The 25,466-nt window shown below is 32.4% G+C and overlaps 1 protein-coding gene across 3 annotated transcripts; it reads left to right on the top strand.

The window, feature by feature from the left end:
• Positions 1-339: 339 nt before the first annotated feature.
• On the top strand, positions 340-24,674 carry LOC100864787 (monocarboxylate transporter 9). 3 transcript variants are annotated; one of them, XM_086910247.1, is made up of 4 exons: positions 340-646; positions 15,774-18,732; positions 20,259-20,544; positions 20,950-24,674. In XM_086910247.1, the coding sequence occupies exons 2-4, from the start codon at positions 16,369-16,371 to the stop codon at positions 21,126-21,128; spliced, it is 2,829 nt and encodes a 942-aa protein (XP_086766373.1). In that variant the 5' UTR covers positions 340-646; positions 15,774-16,368; the 3' UTR covers positions 21,129-24,674. The 3 variants fall into 3 exon arrangements, with proteins under 3 accessions (XP_086766373.1, XP_086766372.1, XP_086766374.1); XM_086910246.1 differs by lacking the exon at positions 340-646 and adding an exon at positions 7,211-8,690; XM_086910248.1 differs by lacking the exon at positions 340-646 and adding an exon at positions 7,234-7,938.
• The last annotated feature ends 792 nt before the right edge of the window (positions 24,675-25,466 follow it).

Here is a 25,466-nt window from a genome sequence, read left to right as displayed (position 1 = left end):
TTTAATAGAAAAATAGAAATTAGAATTAAAAAAATCGTATTCCTATATTTTAAATATTATTGCGAATTATTGTTATATAATTTTTTATTATTATTTATAATTAAATTTCTAGCAAGATAAATAATATCTGAATAAACTATTTCGTTATAATTTAAGAATAAATTAATTGGATATGAAGAATAACAAAAAAAGAATGTCAATAATAATTGATAATATTTTACTTTTCCTTTATTCCCTACTTTGCACCCTGAATCGTGTCGTCCCTGTCTCTTAAAGCGACCAATGAAAGTTGTGAAAGAAGGGTTGCGTCGATACACATGCGCAACTAATCACAATTCACCCTGGACTTGAGACACGGTCAAAACACGTATCGTTCTCCCTATCGCGTTATTCCTTTCTTTAGTCGCTTCTCGAAATTTCACATTTTACATTCCAATATCAAACTAGTTTGTCTTTCTTGTGTCAATTATCGTGTCCCTTGTTTCATCTATCTTTATATCAACATTTTTTCTTGAGTTCTACTTACATCTTTCGTGTATTATTATATTTTTTTTGTCAATTAGTTATAAGTTATTGTTTCCCGCGCGTACTATGGAGTGCGTCGCAGTTTTTTAGCATTCGCTCCAGCTTTGCAGATCGACTTTTGGTGAGTACCATATAAATTATTTTATTCATCAACAAATACCGAAAATAAGACATTAGACAAGATTTAATCGCGTGCGTAGAAATAGGTAGAAGGGGTTTTAACGCAGAACGCGCGTGCGAAAGAGCTTGCTCACGAGATCAATAGCAGCCATTGCGGTTATGGTAACACGATCAGCTGATCAGCTGACGCTTATTTTGTTTACAATTATTATACAATTATTATTAATATATTAAAACATAACAGGTTAATATTCTTGTTTTGATAACAATGTATGCTACAGAATTTTACTTTTTAAATAAAGAGATTTAATTTTTTTCAAAATAAAATATTTTTATTTAGTTTTATTTAAAAAAAATATTTAATTAAAGTGGTGTTTTAAAAATTATTAAAATTATTATTGTTTCAAAACAGATAGAAGCAAATTTCTTTAAGATTATTACTTTGTTTTAATATTTCTTATTATTGTACATGAAATTATTCTTTTTGTTAAATTGGCAATCGTGAAATTCAAATAGATAATATAATTTCGTTGCTGAAAATAGATATGTTACTGTGACTGTTACTTCATGACATTTAACGGCTTCTTGTTAAGTTTAGACACGTTATATTTGTATCACTAATTCGGTATGATTGTAAGATGAAATGATCGATGCAGCATATTCATAACATATGAACTTCAATCAAATTTACACATAAGTCTATAATATAAATGATTTTAAAATATTTTAATCATATTCATTTATTTTAAGAATAAAAATTAAAAAATATAACTTTAAACAAATAAAGTAAATATAATAACCTCTAATAAATTTAAGAATAATTATAATATTATATAATTTTAAAATTTTATAATTAATTTTCGAATACTTTATTATATTTACAAAAATTTAATATATCCATTTTTTCCATTATAGATTCTAATTAATGATTTAGATTAGGTTAGATTAGGTTAGAAATTAATGATTCTTCATTCATGGATTATTACTACTAGCTAGTAATGTATGATTTTTTATTGTGATTCATCACTTCATCATATCCTTGAATCTTTTAAATCTTATAGATAGAAATAGAATCTATTCATATAGTTTTTTTTTGTTAGAAATCAAATTTTTTTTAATATTTTTTTTTTAATTATACTTATAGTATAATTAAAAATATATGTAATTTTATATCATTATTATTTAGTAGCCTTGAGAATTGTAAAGAATTAATATTATTATTTAATATTTTTCGACACAAAAAAATAATAACCATTTTAAATATTTGAATAATTATTATTGAAATTTTATTAATACAATCATCGACGTAATTATGCAAAAAGCACGTCTTTGATCCAGATATTTTTTTTTTCCAATAATTAATATATAATACATAATACATTATATATATATACATATATATTATATACTGTATTGTATTGTATATTAATTAGTAGAAGAAAAAAATGTATATATATATATATATCTTCATAATTTGCAAATTTTAAATGTTCATTTTTCTATAATAAATTACGGTAATTTTGCTTCATTTAAAAAATTTAATATATCGTTTAAAAATTTTAAATTTTCCTGGAGAAATTTATATGATTTCAAACAACGAAATAGAATATTTTTTTAATAACAAGAAAATTTTTTAAAACTCATACAAATTATTAACAATTTTTCGTGTAACATTTGCCAATTTTTCACTCATAATCATGATAATTTGATCTTAACTAAATCAACCAATTTCTTTAATTATATGGGTCAATTCGATCCAAATTCACTTGTTTCTGTAATTTTATCAATTTCGTATAGTACACATTTAATGGATACATAATAAGAAAAGTGAAAAAACACACACAAAAAAAAAAAATACAAAAATCTAAAAGTCGCGAATTATTAATACGATATTATTATCGAATTTTCGACCAATTCAGAAAATTGTTCACGATTTTCATTTTCCATGACCAAAAGATGGACCACGATGTGGACCAATGTGTTCCGTGCGATACGAAGATCCGCAATGCAGGGATCTCGAGGGATCTTCATGTTCTTTCTCAACAAGGAAGAGTCTTTTTAAATGTTTCTAACGTTCTCTTGTTCCCACGGCCTAATTATGTACCGATGTTTCATCGTGTTATAACACGTTTCGTTGAATTGCAGTTTTCAGATTTTTCGAAAACTGCGATTCTTCGATCCTTAAGAATTTCACGTGTAAAGGAAAAATATGTATTTCTCACTTGTGGTGTGATTCTCGTGCGATTTTTTTAAATTTGTTAGAATAAATGTTAATCTTTTGATTTTATAATCTTGTTTCTTGAACCGATCAATATTCTGAAATATTCTTAATTTCTTGATATTGGACGAGTCAAGCAAGTTAATTAAAAATGGATGAAGATATATTCATTTCGATTCGAACTCTATATAATATAAGATAAAGACGTATAAAGATTGTAAAAAAAAAAAAAATTATAAGATAAATAATTATAATTATAAAATTAAAAAAGTAAGATTGACAAAATTCAATCGGATATTTACTTTCGAAAATTAATTTGGTTCATTGGAATTAATGGAGTAAGAGAAATTGAGCGATGAGGAAAAAAGGATTATACAATTGAATTTTTTTTAACTATTTAAGGCTTGGATTCCTATAAGATATAAGATTCACGATTGTTATGTGTTTCATGTGTTGTTTAATTTTTGGAAAAAATCCAAAGCATCTAATAAATCCGCCTCTAATAAATTTACTTCGTTCGAATCACTTTCACTTTCAAAGCCATTCTCATTTTAAAAGGCAGAATTTTATGTTCACAGAAACATATTTTTAATTTTGGCGCCAAAGTGTACGATCGGTATTATAAGTTTCTGAAGATTAAATGATTAATTTTTCGATGAATTTTTGTTTCCTCCGTGTGATAATATTAAATTAATTAAGAATATAGATTATTTTTTGATGTAATAAAAGAATTAGTGTTGTAAAATGTCCAATCTCAACATTCAGAATAGATAAATTTCTGTTTCGTAGAATTTTCACAATTATAAGACGATGAAATTTTAAAAATTTCTTGTTTATTATACTCACAATTTTAATTATTCATATTTTAATCAATTTTCGATCTTATAAACATCTTTCGCATTTAGCACACTTATCGTGTATTTGTGGTAATAGGAAAAGCAAAATTGCCAAGAAAAGTTTCGCGGTTCCCGACATATTTGTTCTCATGATTCATCAATGGAACATTATTCATAAGCGAAATATCGATGAAATGGATATATAAATACGCGAATACTGTTTGCTCATCGCAGAAATTGTATAGGTAGTTGAAAAATTATAGGATGATCAGTAAAGTTCGCTGCCACAATTTATCTTATCACGCTTTTAACCTTTTATCGAGACTATTACTATAATATTATAGTATAATATTATATACTATAATATATACTTATTTTTGTTAAACGATTATAAATATTATCATCGAGTGATGATAATTTTTGTTTCTTTTTAATTTAATGTAGTATATTATTCATATATTATTTTAACTTTTAATTTAAAATTAATTATGTATAATTCATTACATTATTTCAATAATTATTTATATATATATCATATATATATTTTTTTAATCTAATAACAAATTATATTGTCGAAAATTTTTTCTCATTATATTGTTGAAACTCAACATGTTGAAATATTGATAGAAAATTATTATTATCTTTTTTATTTATTGTTGCATATTGTTCATATATCGTTTCAATATTTTTTTCTACTTTGTACATATTTTCTTTTTTTTTTTTTTTAATCAATCTATTGAAATGGAATGTATATCTACAAGATTATTTTATCTTTATCCACGATAACGATAACGAAATAATAATGCAGATATATACACGGATATATACTGTATAAATTTTCAAGTTTAAATGTTTATTTTAATAATATGTAGCGCATAATTTTTCTTTCACTTCCTCATTTATATATTTTATTTATTTATTAAATTGTTTATTCGATTACATCGCAAAATTTTGCCGAGTTTTACGATTGTCATTTGTGATTATTTGTGATATTTTTACAAATAGTTTATATCGTGTAATAATCATCAAATTATAAAATTATCATGAATATTAATCTTCACTTCTTATTTTAAGATTTTTTCCTATGAGTTTATTATTAAGTATTTCGTATTTTAATATTAATTCATCGAAAAAAAAAAAAAAACGAAAATAAGTAAATTAATCGAATAATTTATAAATTTGTTGATCGAGATAAAATCATATCGGTATATTTCAATATTTGATATGAAATCGTATAGATTTGTTCAACAGATGTATAATATGTTTTATGTGTGAATACGTATTATATTTACGTATTATATTTACAATACTATTCTACGAAACGATATTACGAATCATTATTGCGATATTCTTTCACAAATTTATTTAATTATTCAACGATAATATAAAATTTTTGTAAAATTTTTGTATTCATTTGCATTATTTGTTTAAATAATATCACGTTCATGAATCGATTATGCACAAAAAAAAAATTTGCAAATAAAATTTCATTGCGTATAATGAAATATATACACAATATATGTCGATTTAAAATATTCCAATTTTTTATTGAAAATATAAAAAAAATCTTTATGAATCTTTATACTCTAATTGTTCTTACAGTGATATATAAAAATTGGAAAAGTTTTTGCGAATTGTTTCCAAGTTTTCTCAGGTATAAATTTAAATATGGCTTGATAAGTTTTCCCGGCAAACAGGTCGTTTGTTTCGAGCTCGTGACAACTTAGTTCGACGTTTCGCATGTGGAATCAGTTTCGAGAAACTCGAAGATCTGAATTAAAAACGAAGATATCTTATTTCTCAGTATTTTTCTAAGATATCTCTCGACAGATCTTTCTTCGTGTACATTGTTAATTTTCGATTTTAAGTTTGATGAAATATCGATACAATATTATTATTATAAAACTACTGAAAAAGATATTTGACACGATTTATTATTTTTCTTAAAACGATAAAAAAAAAAAGATCAAAAAATCCAAAAGTAGCGTCAATAGCGATAATAATAGTGAAGATGTGTTCAAAATTATATCGAAGATTTATCTTGTTTGTTTGGTACAGATAGTAGATACAAGTGATAATAATATTTCTAGAATGACAAATTTGTTCAAAGACCACTTTTTCTTTATCAAGGATATGCAAATTAGCTTTGGCAAAAGCTAGAATTTAATTGATTTTAGTATATTCAATGAGTTCATAACATTTTAGTCAAGTTCAAATATAAAGGAAAAATATTTGTAAGGGATTTTTAATAGGGATTTTATAAATAGCTTAGATAAAAACATTTGGTTACCAAATGTCAAAGTGTCGTAATTGCAATTTCTGCATATTGACCATATTTTTACATTTTACGCAATGTTTCCATCATTTTTTCCACCGAATTATATATTTACCTTCAACTTTTTTGTTTAATAACTTTCAGATAAAAAAAAAATATGAAAATTAAAATTGGCTATTTCTTGATTAGATGAATTATCGATGATTATTTTTTACAATAAAAACAAGCAAAAATGGAATAAATTTAAAAATTTAAAAGCAAAAGTTTTCAAGAAAATTGAATTTGAAAATTTTCCTTAATTGTACACATTTACTCTCAAAAAACAAGGACTTAATTTGTTTTTCAATTATGCTAAATTTTATCGTGAAATCATTCATCTTATATAAGTATGTATTATAATTAGAATTATCGACACGTTTTCTATGAAATCAGATAAAGTTATCAAACAAAGATGCAGCCGTCGGTATTAAAATATTCTTAAAAATGTTAATTTCTAAGGGGAAGTTTCGTATAATTGGAGGAAAAATGTTATATAAATCAGGAAAAAATATCAATGTATCTTATACTGCGTAACAATGATTTTTCCACGAATGCGTTTAAATTCTAATAGAAAAATTTAACAAGGAAATTACGCGTTTTTATTTTTACGAGCTTTGAGATAATTTAATTTCTTGATAAATAAATAAAAAAAAAAAAATGCTGCGCATTGGAAAATGTTTTCATTATTTAAAAATGTAATTGTATACATGAATAGTGCATAAACAGATATCATCGACATTTACGAGAGAAATGATAATATTATTTATTCATTGTTTCATATGTTAGAAAGAAGAAAAATTTGTAGATAATTTAAGAAGAAAACGTGTATAAAATATTATAAAAATATGGTATAAAAAGTTTTTGTTTAAAAGAAAATTTTATAAAAATTTAATATCTGACAAAAAATAAAATGAATATCAATATTCATCACGATCGATAAAAAAATTTGATATTAAAAAAAAAAAAAGACTCATATGGCCATAATGATACTAAGTAAAAAAAAAATTAAAGTGTTTTTATTATCTAGAGATTATCAATAAATTATTGTGTTATTAATTTGTGTGGTTGATGTTCCCCGATGATCGTGCAGAAAGCGCATTTGTATATAAAGGAAAAACGCGGGTAAGAGCAGAGGCTAAGAACTTCGTATCTTGGAGGCAACAGTCGTATGCATTGGCGAAAGCATTGCCAGCTATCAGTATTAGTTCGGCCGTCCTCATGTGCGCACTCGAGGCGCTCTACGCGACACCGTTACGACCATTTCATTAGAGAAAAACGAACTTTTACGCGTACGAGACTTCGATGTGATGGAGTGAGGTTAACCGGAACAAAAACAGTATCGGGAAGTAAAATAATTTTAAAACGTTGACACTTGTTTTAACAGCATTAATTATAATAAAAAAGAAAAAAGAAAAGTGTTTTTCCAAGATACGATCTGTCGAAACAATCGAATGTTTGATTATTCTCTTCCTTGTTTAACCGGTTAATCGATAGAAGATTATTAATAACTTTTACTGTTGCGGCAATAATGCCAGTGTAAACGAACAGTATCTTCTGATTTATGTTTAAAATCTTTTATATACAATCGTTGATGAAAATGTCCAGTGATTGTTGATATTACGTAAAGAATATACGACGTGCGGAGTATGAACCGTGTTGCAACGTAAAGATAAATAACCGAATTAAATTAGTTTTATTCGCGTAATTCTTCTGGACACAACTCGTGTAATCCATTTGAAATAAGTCATTTGCGAAGCCGTATTGAATAACCGGTCTTTTTTTTTTTTCTCGTCCTTTGCTTCTGTCAGCGAACGAGTCCGGATATACGCTTGTTTTTCATAACGGTCTGGAAGTAAACAAAACAGTCTGTTCGATCGGTCATTGGTAACAGAAATAGTCCCGATGAAAATGGACGGATATTAACGGTACGATTTTGCATGTGTGTGCATGTGCGTACATATGCGTATGTATGTATCAAGAGAAGATAAAAGAGTTGGGAAATCTTGGATTGATATCTAAGAAATTTTATTTAAGCATCATTCTTACGATAAAAATCAAATAAAAGCTTTTTATAATGGAAAATTAATGAGATTAACAGTGTTTTTTGAAATTTCGTGAAATGTGTTATATTGTTGCATCCATGATGGCGACAGGATTTCGCAGGATGTCAAAAAATTGTTCAACGGGACTTGATCTTAAATAAGATCGATCGATTTTACAATTCTATGTTGCATTAAGTTAACATTCTGTTTAAGATGATTTAAAATTCTACCAAATATGATGAAGATATAGAAATTTTAATCGGATAACCAAAAATTATGAGATTTGTAAACATTTATCAGTAATTTTTGTTTAAAAATTTGAATTTATTAACTATTTTTATGTATAAAAAATACAAAAGTGTCCAATATCAAGAAATTTATGTGAATTGAAGAATTCTTAAGAAATAAATTAATCTTGAGCGTTTTCGGCCCGATAAAATTTGAATGAATTGTGGAAGATCAAATTAAATTTTATCATACGCGAGACTATTTAAAGTTGATATTGTGAAATATAAATATGATACGTGATGTGTAGTAAACGTTTTGGCAAATGAGAACATCTTGATATTTTCGAGGATCGAAATTGCCATTGTGACTTTTACAAGGATTAGAAAAACAAGTGTCGCTCCGTCATGGTATGTTTCTCTTTATTTATATTTATGTATATTTTTGATTCAATGTCATTGTCATTGCCACAAAACTATGACACAATTTACAAATTATTTTTGTACAGAAGTACAAAATATATTACAATTCAACAAACAAATTTATAAATAGTAATTGCTTTGTATATTCGAGTAAATTTAATGTATCTATATTACAATAAAATATAAATCGATTAATTTCTTGGTATTTTTACTTATGAGAAACAAAAGCTTTATGAAATAAAATGGAGTACAATTTCTATTATCAAAGATCTAATTTTATACCAGGTTAATGTATCTCTTTACATTGTGACCAGTATCTAACATTGATAATAATAATCCCGTTTTCCGTTAATTGATACACGCTTCTTTTATGCTTTCTTTGTTATTATTTTTCAAAAACTCTATTATTTTTTTACAAAATTCAAAAATATCATTTTTTTCACTTTTAATAATTTATTAAAGAAATTCTTAATATGATATTTTACACGAAATACAAAAAAATGTAAAAAAAATATCCCTGTAACATTATTTAAATTGTCAAATTTTTAATCGGATATTTGAAAATTCAAAATTAAATATATAAAAATTCATGTACAACCTATTCGAGCATTTTCGATTATGCAATTGTGGCACCTAGCAAACGTATATGATTGTCATCGACATTTCTTTGAAATCTATACGACGTGTACTACACAAGATCGATATATATTCTTTTTAGCGTAATAAAACCCGGTAGGCGATTATTAAACGGCAGCACGTGGTACCACGAGTTCGTTCTCCTTGCACAGTGATAACGAAGGTTCATAGTTTCCGGGTCAAATGTTGGCCATTCCATTTGATAAACTGATTGACTGTCATCCAAACAGAAGCACGTGGTTTACAGTTTCCCGGAACGGTGATCGTGAAACATTAAGTTTTCTAAATCTTTCAATTAGGAAAATTAATCGATTTATTGAATCGAATTAAATTATGGGACATAAATTATTATTAAAATCTTTACTATTACTCGAGTCACACTTTGCAAAAGTAGTCAATCTTTGAACACGAAATAACTGAGCTGAAAATTTATTCTATGGTTGTTAGCTGCTTCTAAATACACTGGAAACAAATTGGTCCGTGGGTGGACGGTCAAGGTCAACTTCATTTTTTTTAATAAAATCATATATGTATCGTGTAAAGAATATTGTAAGTTAATTGTTTTATATTTACGTCATTTTTGTCGAATTGATTTCATACATTTAATTTATATGTATGAAAAATAATGAACATTATTTTAATATATAAATTAAGATCTAGTTAAAGAGAAATTTTTTATAATGTTAGAGCGAGTAGTACCAGTTAAGGTACGTTTAATTCAACGAATGTAGGTTAGATTAGATAAATCAGTATAGAATAATAGCATCGAGTGATTAAGTTCAATGACCTATCCCACAAAATCATTCAAGGCCATAATATATATTATTAATAAAACGATAAATCGAAAGCGATTTTGTTGACAAGATCAAAAGTTAAATTCTTTATCAGCTGTGATTAATTGTTTTATAACTTTATGATCGTTTTGTGCAATAATCGTTACAAATATATGTGTTAAACATTCTCGTTATATTGTCGTATGAGGAAAAGTTATATTTTATATTCGAAGAAAGAAAAATATAGAAATAGAATTTTTACTCGTGAAATATATATATATATATCAATCGAATTATAAATAATTAAACAAGTAAAAATTTTCTTATATACGATTCAATTAATAGATATTTTTTATTTTTGAAATTGATTGAAGAGATTATTTTATCAAATATCATTTACGGATTTTAATAAAATATTTGTATTTCTCATCTGATTTTGATAGTCTGCGATTCGCTACTCAGTCTAAAACGTTCCTTTGCAACAAAAGTGCTCTTTTGTATCATACTCGGTCAGAGCGTGCGTGTATTAAAATATCTTTTGTAGCCTCTGAAAAGTAAACGCTTCAGACTGAGCATTTTGTCGCGACACGTTAGACACTTTTAACAGCTACATCGTACTTCCTTTTCACCGTCCTACTTCTATTCCTTTTTTTAACTTTACCTATTTATTTTAAATGAAATTTTTCGATTGTATCTTCTCGTTAAGCATTATTACCCATATATATATATATATATATATATATATATATATATATATATTTATTCTTTCTTTCTTTCTTATTTCAGAAAATTCACATACTTTATGAACATTTATATATTTGTTAATTTCTTTAAGTCTCATTTAACATATCTTTCCATTTCACGCTTATTAAAATTTAAAACTGGTAGAACAGTCTAATTTTTACACCATCGCACTAATGATTATTGAAAGATCAAACAATTATCAATTTCATCCTTAAAACTTAATCTTGTTTGAATTAAATTTGACTATAATTGAGTATAATTGTAGTGTCAGGATCTTTCGCGCGAACAAAGATATATAATTTTTAAAACGGTTGGAAACGATCGAAACAAATTACAGCTGTTAAAAAAATAAATGGTTTCGTTGGATGGCGCGTTCCGGAAGTGGGAAGCATTTCAAAGATTTCAAGATCATTGGCTTTATTCCTTCAAATAAAATCATATATCTTGCTCAATTTATTCTTCACTCTTCATAGTTAAAGGAATAATCTCTCTCTTTCTCTCCCTCATCTCTCTCTCTCTCTCTCTCTCTCTCTCTCTCTATCATCTCCATTCGAACAGTTTTCTATATCCAAAGTGTTGATTCGTTAATTCCGGGGAAAGAACTCCTTAAAGTTGATTACACAGCGAACAAAGCACGATTACGTAACATTTCCTTCTTTCCCTTCTCTTCGTTTTCTCACTCTAGAGATCGTTAATCTAATTAAGGTAATAAGTAAGCTTTCCCCCCCCCCCTTGCTTAAGGAGTTGATTCGAACGTTGCGCGTGTTAAAAAACTCGAACGAATTTTTCACGGGTTCAGCGCCAGAATCGGAAGAATCTTCATTCATTTCACCCTATTTTGCTTGGATTGGCAACTTGGCGTTATTCTATAATTGAGGCTCGTTAATTTTCGTACGTTCTTTGTCGTGCATTGTTGCATTCTGACCGCGTCTACGTAAGTATGACGGTAATAGAATAGTCGTGAAATAATATCGAAATTTTCGGACTTGGGGATAATTTAAAAATAAATTATAAATTATATATTTAGTTGGAGAGAGCGAGAATTAAATAAGATTAGAAGTGGGAAAGTAAATAGTGGGAAGGATTAAAATTGGGATAGCAATTTGTTTCATGGTAACAGCGTAACTATTCTATTATTTTCAGAATTGTTTTCGTCGCTCGAATCGACGTAGTTATATATTCAAAAAATAGAATTCGCGAAACGATATTTGAATTAAATACGCGATGTGTTTCCTTATATTCTTGTTATCGTTTAATTTTTATTTAAGGTATATGTAAATAGGCGAGATAAAAAAAAAAAAAAAAAAAAAAAAATGAAATATAAATACGTTGATTTCGGATCAAGATATCAACAACAGGTTTAAAATTCAAATCAACGGAATTACAATTTTGAATGTTCACATTTTATTTAATTTTTTCGATAGAAAGATGTTGTAGGAGAGAGATTTTTCTTAATACGTTCTTACAAGGAAAAATTCGTGAGAAAAGTTTCGTTCGTAAATGACGCAGCTGCTTTATGGATCCGTTCGAGCTACAAATTTCCTGGTTCACGTGCGAGCCGCTTATTAAGATAGCATAAGGTTCGCGCAAAAAGTAAATCGCCTTCTTCCTTTGGATCGAGGTCAGTGTTAAACCCACAATTATTTTGACGAATTAAAAAAGCAGATATTTTTCTTTCGTACAAGTTTAGAGGTTCGTTAAGAATCCGGTTTAAATATCAATGGCTGGTTTATATTTTGATATCTTTGGACATTCAAATGAACACGGGTAAAAAAGAAAAAGTTGATAAATACATACAATGAAAGATAGGATTTTTAAAAATTTTTTATTAATTTTATTGTATTATTTATCGTTTAAAATTATATGTTTTATAAAGAAAAGTTATTATTTTGTATGAAACAAATAAATAATTTACAATTTTTTGTATTTTATATAGATAGATATAAATCATTTATTATTTATATGATAAATCACGTATATTTATGTTACGTTAATTACGTATCATAACGCGATTATTTATGATTATAATTATATGATGCATGTGTGAATTGAATAGCACACATGTATATTTGAATTTGAAAATGATTCGTGGTTTATTCTTTTCTCGCCAGCGTTATTATTAATAATTGTCAATCAATACGAATTACGTTACAATGAATCAAAATCCGTTCCGTGAAAATAAAATTAAACAAGATTAATTCGATAAAGTAAACATTTCAAGAATAGTATTATTTAAACATACGAATACAGGGTTATTTTATTTTATTTTCTTAAAGAATTTAAATATCTCTATCAAATTAAATTTATGTTATTACATTTTATCCAATTCACCTGCTACTCTTCCATCTCGATTCTCCAATTCTTAAATTTTCGAAACATCGTAAACTACAATTTTTCGAATATTCAATTACTTCGTTTCATTCTTCCGTTCTATTATTTTCTAAAATCTTTCTTTCGACGAACTCCAACACGGAAAAATTCGAAAAGACAACCAATTCATTCTCGAGCACAAATCCAACCCTTTCATCCGTCCCTTAATTCTCAAGATCTGATATCGATGGCGCGAGCGAGCGAGGCAGAGTTCCGTGCTCCAATTCCGCGTGTATCAGGTATTTCGGTATTCACACTTGGCCGAACAATCTAAAATTTCCTCGAGTTCTGACAATAACGTTGCACGCAGAGTCGAAACGAAGCGTGAGAGTGTGGCGTCGAAGATAAGATTTTTGCGAAAGGCGCGCCATACATCGCCTACAAAATGGCGATAAATCGATTTACGGTGGAACACGTGTAAAAGAAGGGAGAGAAAAGGGGGGAAGGAGGATAGGAAGGTGAGGCGAAGAAGAAGAAGAAGAAGAGCTGGCGGAAGGAAAGACCAGGGGATCGCAAGATACGCACGTGATCATCGTGGCCACTGTTAAATTGATAGCAACTCATACACAATGAACTTCATTTATAATCGCCGACTCTAATTCGAGCTACTTCGGCTAGTTACGAAGTGGCAGAAGCAAATCTCAACGACAACGCCGCCTCTCTGGCAAACGTCGAATTCGAAGAAATCGAGACGACGCGAGAATTCTGCTTACGACGATCTGCTTTTATTATTAACACCCAACTTTTATATCTCGACTTGCTCGTCGCGTTACATTCTTGTCTTTCCACTAAGATATTCGAACGAATCGAACGTGAAAATAGGTACGCATGCATAAGTGTTCAAATTTAATGAAAAAAAAGAAAAGGAGTTGTTTCTTCCTTGTCGAGAGGGTTTTATTTGCTTGTTTTCTTCGTTGTACCGATCTTTCGTAATTTGGTGATCACAGGCAATTTGTATATCCACGATCGTTTTAACCAATTTTCGATTAATTTTGTTCGTAAAATTATGAAAAATTCTGTTTCAGTTGCAAAAATATCCGCAGCAGAGCTATCTCGCAACTCGAAGTTTTATTTTATTTTAGTGGATACTTTCGTATGTACGTTGGAGCAATTTAGAGAAAATTTTTTTCCGAAATTTTAAAATCAATTAGAAACCTTTTTTTGCAACAGGATAAAACGGGGATAATTGAAACTTGAATATTTCATAGTTTTATCTTTTGCGTATCGTTTAAAAAAAAAAAAAAGAAAAACGAAAATAATGCTCCTTTACTTATCTTTACCTTGGTCGAGAATAAAAAAATAGGAGAATACGAAAAATTTACTTGCGAAATTATAAGGAAAACGCGATGTCCGTGCTATCACCTGTATTTCCATCAGATTAACCTTAATAATTATCCGATCGAAAGTATGATCTTTGTTCGATTCGAATTAACCAGCGTGGCTGATCTCATTTGAATATTAGCAATCGTTGATGCCTCTCATCAAGCGTGATGAGTATTGTACAACAAAGTGCGGGCGGGACAATAAAAACGGGTGCATTTGGAAAACAAGGTCGGACGAGACGAACTTCTTTTTATATTATATATTTTGTGTGCATTTGAGTGTACTTAAGCCGGTTGCATCTTTTGATACGGAAAAAAAAAAGAAAAGAAAGAGAAAAAACGCCGATCAATAACGATTCGAATAAATGAATTCGCGATTAATTCAAGCATGACGGATGTAATCGAGCATAAAATTGAAATAATTTAACGTGATTCTGGAAACAAGTAGTTGCAATTGAAAATTCATTGTTACACGCAAGATGCATATAGATTGATGAATTTATTTCGTATTTTACAGCGTTTAAATATAGATCTCCTGCTTGGGATTATATCTGTGTTGGTTAAAAATAATTAGAAACTGTATCTGTGTTATACAATTAAACGTTGTAATAAAATTACAATTTGAAGGAACTCGATACATGTTTTAATTTCCAATTTTTATTAATCTTCTATCACGAGTAGACGCAGTATCGAAGAATATTAACGAGGAAATGGAAAGGATATTCGGCTCGTGAGATTCGCGTATCAAGATGGTTTTAAAGTTTTTTTATACGATCGCGATCGAAAGTATTGAAAAATAAGTTTCATTGATCACGATAAAATTAGATTAAGCTCGAGGATTCGCTCCTCTTGTTAGATACGGATTGAAATGAGGTAGACTCCTCGTATCTTGTAAATTCGTTATTAATAATATCTTTGCCAAGTTTAAATAATTTCGAAATTAAAAATTTTACCCCCCCCCCTCCGATCGTACAATATAATTTTTCAAATAAAATTATTTAAAAATACATTTTTTAAACTCCAACCTTTCCAAAAGGGAATAATTTGAAAATTAATTTTCCTCCTTGAGCTCAGGCTCAACTCGATTAGCAAAGAAAATTACGGAGGGAGCGGGGGGGGGGGGAGGGGAAGCAAGGAAAAAATATCGAAAAAAAAAAAGAAATATTCTCCTGGACAATCGACGAAAACTGGACACGACTGACACGTTATTTCATTTTCGTTCGCAGAATACACCGCAAGAGCCGAAGCAGTACCGTTCGCCGTATGGGTGCCTGGGTTGACGATCGTTTCGCGGCGGAGGAGGCGGTCCCGATTATCCAGGGCCCGAGAAGAAGGAAAGCGTCCCGCATCCTGGGCCACGTTTGCGATGGTTGCGGCCCAGACGCGATACACCGCCAGTGTTTCGCAACAAGGAACTTTTTTGTTCTCGACTCGCCGCGCGTCTCGCCGTCGTCTTTGTTGCCGTTGCGCCGCCAGTTCACTAGACAGCTCTACGAGTGGCCGGGTTTACCGTTGTTCAAATCAAGGACGAAACTAGATCAGTTTTGAACAGTTTCCCCAACGGATAATAGAAAAAATTCTCTTCCCTGTGTGTTTCCAGTGCTTAACCGGAAGAGAGGAGGGAAAAGTAGATAAAAAGTAGAAGGAGAAGTGTATCGTCGTGTCCATCGTCGCTTAGGGTGTAGTTAGGGACGAGAGATAGATTGGATAGGTAGAAGGTAGGGATAGAAGAATTAGGTTCGATGTGGTTGAGTTGGCCGGTCGAGGACTGCACTTGAACGGCAGGCTCCTCCTTATTCTTGGCGATCCGTGCCGATCATCATGGCCGAGTGGGCCAAGTTCAACGGCGAGGAGAAGCTGAGCCGATCGTCTAGGAGGAAGGAGGAGGGGAACGGTGACTCGAGGGGAGGCGTGGAGGAGGCGAGCGCGGAGAAGAGGTGTTCCTCCTCGTTGAACAGAGCGGTCCAGGAGGCGAGCCCGGTTAGAACGGGATCGGTGAAAGGTAGCGGTGAGGACGAGTCGGCGGCAGGGGGTAGGGGGAGCGGATCGAGGCAGAGGAGGCAAAGTTCGGATCGGATCGGGATCCTGTCCGAGGAGCGGTCGAAATTGTGCAACGATCAGAGCTACTACGTGAACTCGATCGTGATCGAGAGGGACGAGGAAATTCGGAATTGCCTGGAGGAGAGGGAGGGAGGGTTGGACGGTTACGAGGAGGCTGGCTCGAAGATACGGGAGGAGGCGAGGCGGGAGTTGTCGAGGAACGAATCGTCGTCCCGCAACTCGGTGAAAAAGCCGGACAGTTTGTACAGCAGTAGCAGCAACAACAACAACAACAACAACAACAACAACAACAATAACAACAAGAAGAAGGATAAGATCGTGGCAAGCCCGGCCAAGCGTAAAAGCGTCTTCGCCGAGAGGAACTCGATCTTCGCGTCCCCGACCAAGATCCTGTCCAAGAATCAATCCTCGTCCCAGAAGAGCACGGAGAAATTGGTGAACGGTAAGTTGCCGCGGGAGGACAGGCAACAGCATCACGTGCAATTCAACAAAGACTCGAAGAGGCAGCAGCAGGATTCGAGGGATTCGCAGAGGCCCCAGTCGAGCCCCTCGATCCCACCCTCGACGACCAACAGCTCGGACGACAACTCGAGCCTTGGCCAATTGTGCGAGGCGACTCCGCCCGACGGTGGTTGGGGATGGGTGGTGGTCGCGGCTTCCTTCATGGTGAATCTGATCGCGGACGGTATCACGTTCTCGTTCGGTGTCATATACGTCGAGTTCCTCAATTATTTCGGCGAGGGTAAATCGAAGACGGCATGGATAGGCAGCCTGTTCATGGCGATGCCGCTGTTGTCCGGCCCGGTGGCCAGCTTCCTCACGGACAGATACGGGTGTCGGAGGGTGTCGATAGCGGGCAGCATCCTGGCCACCGCCGGCTTCGTGATAAGCTCTTACGCAAACTCGATGGAAGTTTTGATATTCACGTTCGGTGTTCTGGCCGGTTTCGGTTTGTCATTGTGCTTCGTCGCGGCCGTGGTCATAGTGGCGTATTACTTCGACAAGAAGAGATCGTTCGCCACCGGGTTGTCCGTATGCGGAAGCGGTATAGGGACGTTCATATTCGCCCCTGTTACCCAATACCTGCTCGCCGAATACGGTTGGCGGGGAACCACGTTGATACTGGCCGGCCTGTTCCTCAATCTGGCCGTGTGCGGTTGCCTGATGAGGGATCTGGAATGGACGACGATCAGGGCCAGGGCGAAGACCGAGGAACGGCGGAGGAATCGGGAGAGGAAGAGGGGCAGGATACAGAGCTCGAGCGTGGACTCGTTCTCCGCCAACAGCTCGCTAAACACTCTCACGATCATGGATAATCTTCGGATCCAGGAGAAGGAGGAGGACGACGAAAAGCTGTTTTCCAGCCTGGTCAGCCTGCCCACGTTCGTGAAGAACAGCGAGAAGGTGCCGTTGGAGGTATTGGAGCTTCTGAGCACCCGTAAGAACGTGTACAACGTGTTGCTGCAAAATTATCCGAGCTTGCTCATCTCCTCGAGAAGTTTCAGCGATTCCGGCCCTCTTCACGACCAGCTCAGCACACCCTCGGCCAGATTCGTGCCCACGCCCAGCTCCCTGTCCGAGTTGAAGAGCGAGGAGAACGCGAGGGAGGAGAAGGCGTTGGCCAACGACGAGCAAACTCTTCGACAGCAAACGGACGCGGCATGGCGGCTCTGGTGGTCGAAGAAGATCAATCTGGACAGCTCGTTGAGAAGATCCAGCACGCTCGACCATACCAGGAGATTGCCCACCGCTTATTTGAAGGATATCAGAGTGCACAGGCACAGCCTTACCTACAGGGGCGCTATGCTCAATATAAATCGATACAGGCTCAGGGCGTCCAGTTGTCCGGATATTTATAGGAACTCGATGACCACCATAGCAAAGACCAAGCTCGTGTGGTACGCGGGCCTGTGGGAATTCTGGGACCTCGTAGTCGACATGCTCGATTTCTCCCATTTCGCCGACTCCCGCTTCTTGCTCTTCGCCATCAGCAATTTCCTCCTTCACACCTGGTACGACGTCCCGTACGTCTACTTGACGGACAACGCGATCGAGATGGGTTTCAGCGAAACCGACGCGTCCATCTTGATATCGGTTATAGGGATATCCAATATGAGTGGTGAGGTAAGGATCGTTCTTTATTTAACCCTTTCGCTACGGCCGACTTCTCCGCCGCGCCAAAAATATGCGCGAGAAGAAAGATCAACGTCAACGCCTCGATTCGAGTTGCTTCGACGGTGAATTATTGGGGGGGGGGGGGGAATTGACGATAAAAACAAAATATCGATGCTTACGTTTCCGTTACGTTTGCGTTATCGATGTGCGATAACTTGGATCGCTCATATCGTACGATACGTGGCGGACTATAGTCGCCCATAGCGAAAGATTAACGAAATGTGTAAAATTAATTAAGAATTACGTTGATTTGTCGAGTTCGATTTTCAAATATCGTTTTACCACGAATGATCTTTTTCGAACGATTTCGAAGTACGATTTCCCATCTGGACAAGCTTTTTCGATTGAATTGTAGAATGCAATGTTAATATGCATGAAATATTAGATTTTTACGCGCATAAGAGAGTTATTCTTCTCGTTTCTACGTTTTGGTAATAAAAAATTTTGAAGTAATAGTTGAAAATCGAGAAAATAGGTTTATCACTTGATACCGATCGTGTCACTTCAACCGAATGTGTCGATAATTTCAAATATCGATGTTCCTTGTTCACTGGGTTTCTCCTTTGCTTTCTCCATTACTTCGTTCCTTTACGTGTTCCAATATTAGTTTGCCTCACCGTTGTTTATCGGCCAATAAAGAAGTGATTATTTCCATTTACCGATTCGCCGAGACATCGTTCCTGAAACAATATTTTCTTTTTGACGAGTGATATTTCTGAAAATTCAGTTAATCGCTTCGAACGTTCCTACGGCTTCGAAATGATCAAATTAAATCCAGTAACCGCTTATGCAACAATCGATAGGCCTTTCCATTTTCTAACCTTGTAAAAATCTTTCTACATTAATCTTTTATATATCGTGATGTATCGTTCCAACTCTCTCTACCTAAATTCAATATTCCAATTTTGAAAACCGTTCATTTCTTTTTTTAATTTTAATCCGTTGTAATTCAACCGATGCGACAAGTATTTCCAAATCTCTCTACAAGCGCAAACGAGAAAACACACGTATCGCACAGATCGAACAGTTTTTTTTTTTTTCTTTTTTGCTAAACTAGAAAAGCTTCTTACAGGTTCGTATTACGTCAATCCCGTCTTAGGTCAATCAGCGTGACGCGACTAGTCTTACTTTCCTTTCACCCTCCCTGATCTCATTCGATTGTAAACTCCCTTTAACCCTGAGATCGTGTCACGCAAGGGTTATATTATGCCACTTCTGTGCTGGCCACAATTAATCGGTATGGGACGATTCTGAGAAAAGTTGCCCGCTTTCTATCGATTCTGCGAAATCGGAATATATCGCGAAGGAAAAACGATCGAACGATCGTTTGAATAGAAATCTATTAAATTTGCAAATGCAATTGTAAAAGGAATACATCGATATTTTTTTCCTTTTCAGAATAAATTGTTGTTATGAGAGACATCGCGACGAAATTTTTGTTTATTAAGGGGAATAAATCGTTTTCTCTTTTTCAGATTCTCCTCGGTTGGGCAGGCGACAAAGCATGGGTAAACGCTTCCATCGTATACGCAGTGTGCATGGCCCTCTGCGGTGCAGTGACAGCTTTAATACCTATGGTAGTTGGCAATTACTATGCTTTGTGCGCAATCTCTGGTGCTTTTGGATTATTCATCGGAGCAAATTATAGTCTTACCAGCATCATCCTCGTCGAACTGATCACGCTCGAAAGATTTACAAACGCGTACGGCCTTTTGCTTTTGGTTCAAGGTGTTGCCAATCTCATGGGCCCTCCATTGGCTGGTAAGAAACAGAATAAAAATATAACATTCGGTTCAACAAATTGAAAATGAACAATTTCTTTAACGATTTCGTGTTAAAAATGATTTTCAATCGTTTTGTCAATACAGTTTCTGCTGTGATTAGATAACGGGATGAACGGTAGTGTTCAGTGAATGGATACATAGTAATGCAACTAGCGCAACTGCGAAAAAGCAAGTTCAATTATCAGTAGCTCTGCCCACGGTAACTCTGAAACTCTTATATGAATTATACGGCCGTAATAGTTTTCAAGTTCCATGGCCCAGATTGTGAGCCGTGTAATTATGGCCAAACTTTCATTGTCCGGAGGAAATTCGAGATAATGCATGCATCCTTCGCTATCTATCCACGAAGTCTACCACGAAACGCGTTTTCTGTTTGTTTCAGGTTGGCTTTACGACATCACAGGCACCTACGATCTGTCGTTTTATTTGGCCGGTTTCTTCATTGCGTTGAGCGGAGTTCTGTTGCTGGCCATGCCTTTGATTAGCCTCTATCGAAAATGTTTGAACGGATCGAGGAAGGAAGAGACGGATAAGGATTTCGCGAACATGAACAGAGTTTGAACAAACGGCGACTAGTATTAAAGATGATTATACTCGAGAAAACTATGATCATCGATAACGATGTACATCGATGTATTATCAATTCAACGGAATTTATGGAAACATAACACTTCCAAGCAAAAGGAATTGCAATTAGCACCTGTACAATTAGTTTTACAGCGGTATCTTTTACCCGCAATACGTGTTAAAATCAGTCGCGTGTTTTACATTCAATTAAACGTTCGTGGTTCCTTCATAGAATAGCGTATACACGAGTTGATTAACAACAATTAAGCTCGACAATTAAGTGATTCATCTAAAAGAAAAGAAAAGAAAAGAAAAGAAAATAAAAAAAAAAGAAAAAAAGAAAGAAAGAAAGAAAGAAGGAAAAGAAATAACGTTTTTTGAGATATCTTCTTTCATTAAGGATTTATATATCCTTTAAGTTTCGCGCGTAATATCTTTAAACAGATCGATCGATTTAACGATGTAAAAATAAGCAAGATCTATTGTTGATAACGAAGATAATGTTACGAATAATCTGACAAGAATTATGTCGATACGTAAATTGATCGAATTGCGAATGAATTCCATATGATCGCCGTTAACATTTTGCGATATTTACATAAATCTTGTATTCACTTTATATTCACCGAACTCAATAATCATACTAACGATGGTATTACACAAGAGTTGGACAAAAACGTTGCCAACTTCTCAAAGTTGAAAATATTGATAATCGTTGAAATAATAATGATAAAAAAAAAAAAGAATGTAACGGAGGAACAGAAGTTTATGATTAGATAGTAAATCGATATCACAATAAAAGTAATATCAATTAAAATAAGATAATGCTTGCTTTAGCAATAAAGTGCACAGACTTTGCGAATCGTTTCTAACGTTAAGCGTGATCGATAATTAAGAAAAGTTTGAATCTCAGGATAATAGATAAATGATAAAAGCGATAATTTAATAAACGGTCAACCAGTCTTTACTCCTCTAGGATTAAACGAAATTCGTCTTGTACTTTTTCACGATACGTTCTCAAAGGAAAAAGTAAGAGGGAAAAGAAGAAAAAAAAAAACAAACACGTTCCTTTTTACGTATAAACTTTTTCATTCAATTATACGTATAAAATTTGACAAGTTATTTCCAAATAACGCCAAAGATATCATTGTAAATATAAGTCATGCGATATATAGTCAACAACATATGTTAAAAATATATTAGTTAAATAATCACGTTATTTTGTTGATTTTCTTATGTCGTTTAATTATCTTGATAACCAGAAGTCGCCTTCACATTTCAATTAACGTGTGTTTAATTTTATGCCTACATTTGTATTAATTTTGTCGATCGAATAGACAAAAAGCGAGATTAATCGAACAACGCAAATTAAGTGTAATCGATTAGCCGTATCAATTTATTTACCATTTTCTTTCCTTTAGATTCACGTGCATTTGTGCATGCAAAATTTTTAAAGATATATATGTAAATAGGCGTATATGTATATAATATATATATATGTATATATATATATTATATATATAGCTTTTCTGTGATGATGAACCTGAATTTTATGAACTTTCCGAGCTACAAATAGGTTAATACCTCCGTTTCCATAGCGTGTGCGTGCGTGCGTGTATTATTAATTCTAACGATGCATTTCCAATTTATTTGCACCACTATTATATCGTATAGTCTACCAACATCATACAGTCATACACGAATATTATAATTATAATTCTTCCTCAACCGACGCAATTTATTTATCGAGATATTAATTATTAATCATTAGAATTGGAATATTACAATTTCTTAAATCGTGTATTATTTTAAATGTTCGATCGAGTTAAGCACGAATAAATCGAAGATTAATATTAAAATTGATAAGAAAAAAAAAAATCGAAATGCGTGCAATTCCTCCGATATAACCTAATTTTCTAGAAAAGTCACTCGTACATTCGAACAAGTTAGTTTTCAGAATTTTTACTTAGAACACACACTTGTGACTGTACGGGGCCTTCACACGAGAGAAAAATTTCAAAAGTATATTTTCTTCGAATAAATATACAAAAGGAAAAAAAAAAAAAAAAAAGAAATCCATTCTTCGATATTTAAGAAAAGGAAAACAGATATCTATGTATGAATTACTTGTTTATCCTTGCGTCTTAATATATCTACGTATATACATATATAAATCTATCGGCACGTTTTGCCAATTCGAGTAATAATTTATTCTTTCATGGTACAATAACTAGTTCTACAGTGCATGTGCTCGCGTTATGGTAGCGTGATTATGCATACGCGGCCTTACAGGCGTTTACGAGATGTAATAAAAGTAATATTTTATTATGGAGACGAAAAACTGCATTTCAAATATACCGAAAAACCGAGTCGTGTGTGACTTTCGTCGAGTAGCTATTAAGTAGTTATTAAGACGAGGTATATGGGATAATAATTTTTTTGTAAAAGGACTAGTGAGAACTTCTATATTATATTTGTGAAAGCGGAGCGAATTTACGTCTAACGTATATACGAGGTTTTAAAATGCATGTTTTTGTTCAAGCGAACGAGAGGATACGTTTCCATACGTGACGAAAGACGTTTTGAGAATTTAATTAAAATTGGTGATAAGTGTGTCCACCAAGTGTGTCTTAAATGTTAAATTTCCTTCTCAAAGATTTCTCTTGTTGACTGTTATAACTCAATAACCGGAACGTTCTCACTACCTCTTTATTAATAAGATATCCTATTATCCACGGTTGATAACCTTGAAACAATCGCTTAAACCGTTTGAAAGTGGCTTAAAGTCTACGCAGAAAGAAAAAAGGAAACGATGATAATTCGGTTTTACAACATGATGCAAACCCAAGTTTAAGAGTTTCTTTCTGAACTGTAAAACAGGGAAATTCGAGCAAAATCGTTCCTTTAGTTTTACATATTCTAGAATCTAGCATATATTCTACAACTGTTGTACGTGGTCCAAAACTGATCCCCGTGATCGCTGGTAGTCTGGATTTTCGTGGGCAATTGTGTTGTTTGTGTTGTTAAATTATTAAAAAAAAAAAAAAAAAAAAAATGATTCATTATCTAATTACATACATAAGTTATTGCTTTTGTTATTTCTTTAAGAAAATAATACGATCGATAATCGATTTTCGTTACACGATTATTTTTACATTTAAATATTGTAGCAATAACGTTTTAATTGAAAATAATTTAACGTTTATATTAAACGTTGATGTGATATTTTTTAGATTAAATATTTCGATAAATTAATGCGCACGATTATCCTGCTAAAAGAACGGTTTTGTTACAAGTTTAGTTACAAGCAAATTTATTCCATTGTAAATGGAACGCGAAGACTTACGTTAAGACTCCTTTTTAGACTTTATTAGAACAACCCATTTTTTGAATTGTATAAATGTGTATATGTGCACACAGCTACACGTACTCAAGCATACATACATACACACATTCACGTATAAACGTATACTATTCACACGTACAAAAATATAAAAAATTTAAACTAAAATAAAATAAAAAGTAAATTACAATTCCAAATTGCTTATTCTTTTTCGGAATTATTTCGTAATATTGCCTTTGAATATCATTAATTAATAAGATTATTTTAATAAATTATATTAGTAAGTGAATAAAATAATTCACAGTTATTTTTATCAATTTTATACAATTTTTATAATCTTCTTAAAAAACAAAATCATTATTTCATTATATCATATATAATAGTATCGAAATTTTTTTAAAAACTTGAAAACTGCGTAAAAAAAAATTGCATAAAATAATATTCTTTGCAACATATTTCAAGGTCATTAAAATCGATTAATCAATAGATTTATCTTCATTATAATTGCATATTTATATATAATTATAATTATAATTATAATTTATTAGATTATAAATATAGGATTTTACAAATTATTATTATTTTAAATCTAATAAATAGCTTGCAATACTTTATATATATACATATATAAATAGTTGAAGAAATGACATGCGCCCTCTTTTAGAAGCGTTTCAATGATACAACACACAGTAGCGCTCAACTCTGTTCAGTACTCAGGGCGCGTTCAATCGAAGTGGTTATGCACATGCAATAAAGATAAAATTCACGTTTTTGTGACAACAGAAGAAAAATATTGAATATCGATCAGATTACACGAGTAGATTTTTGACGAATTAATCTTTTAGCGAATCGACGATTTTCCAAGGATCTATTCTCGTGAAAAGTGCAAAACATAGCAGAATACCAGGAACACTCCTCGTGGGTAAGTTGACACTCGGAAAATTTCCGTACACGTATGAATTTCTGTTATTAAATTGATTGATTTATTA

The sequence above is a fragment of the Apis florea genome, unplaced genomic scaffold (genome assembly GCF_048593485.1).
Source record: "Apis florea isolate Af1SG1 unplaced genomic scaffold, ASM4859348v1 contig_3170_pilon, whole genome shotgun sequence".
NCBI lineage: Eukaryota > Metazoa > Arthropoda > Insecta > Hymenoptera > Apidae > Apis > Apis florea.
Note: the sequence above shows the minus strand (reverse complement) of the source record. Positions and strands in the feature narration are given on the sequence as shown.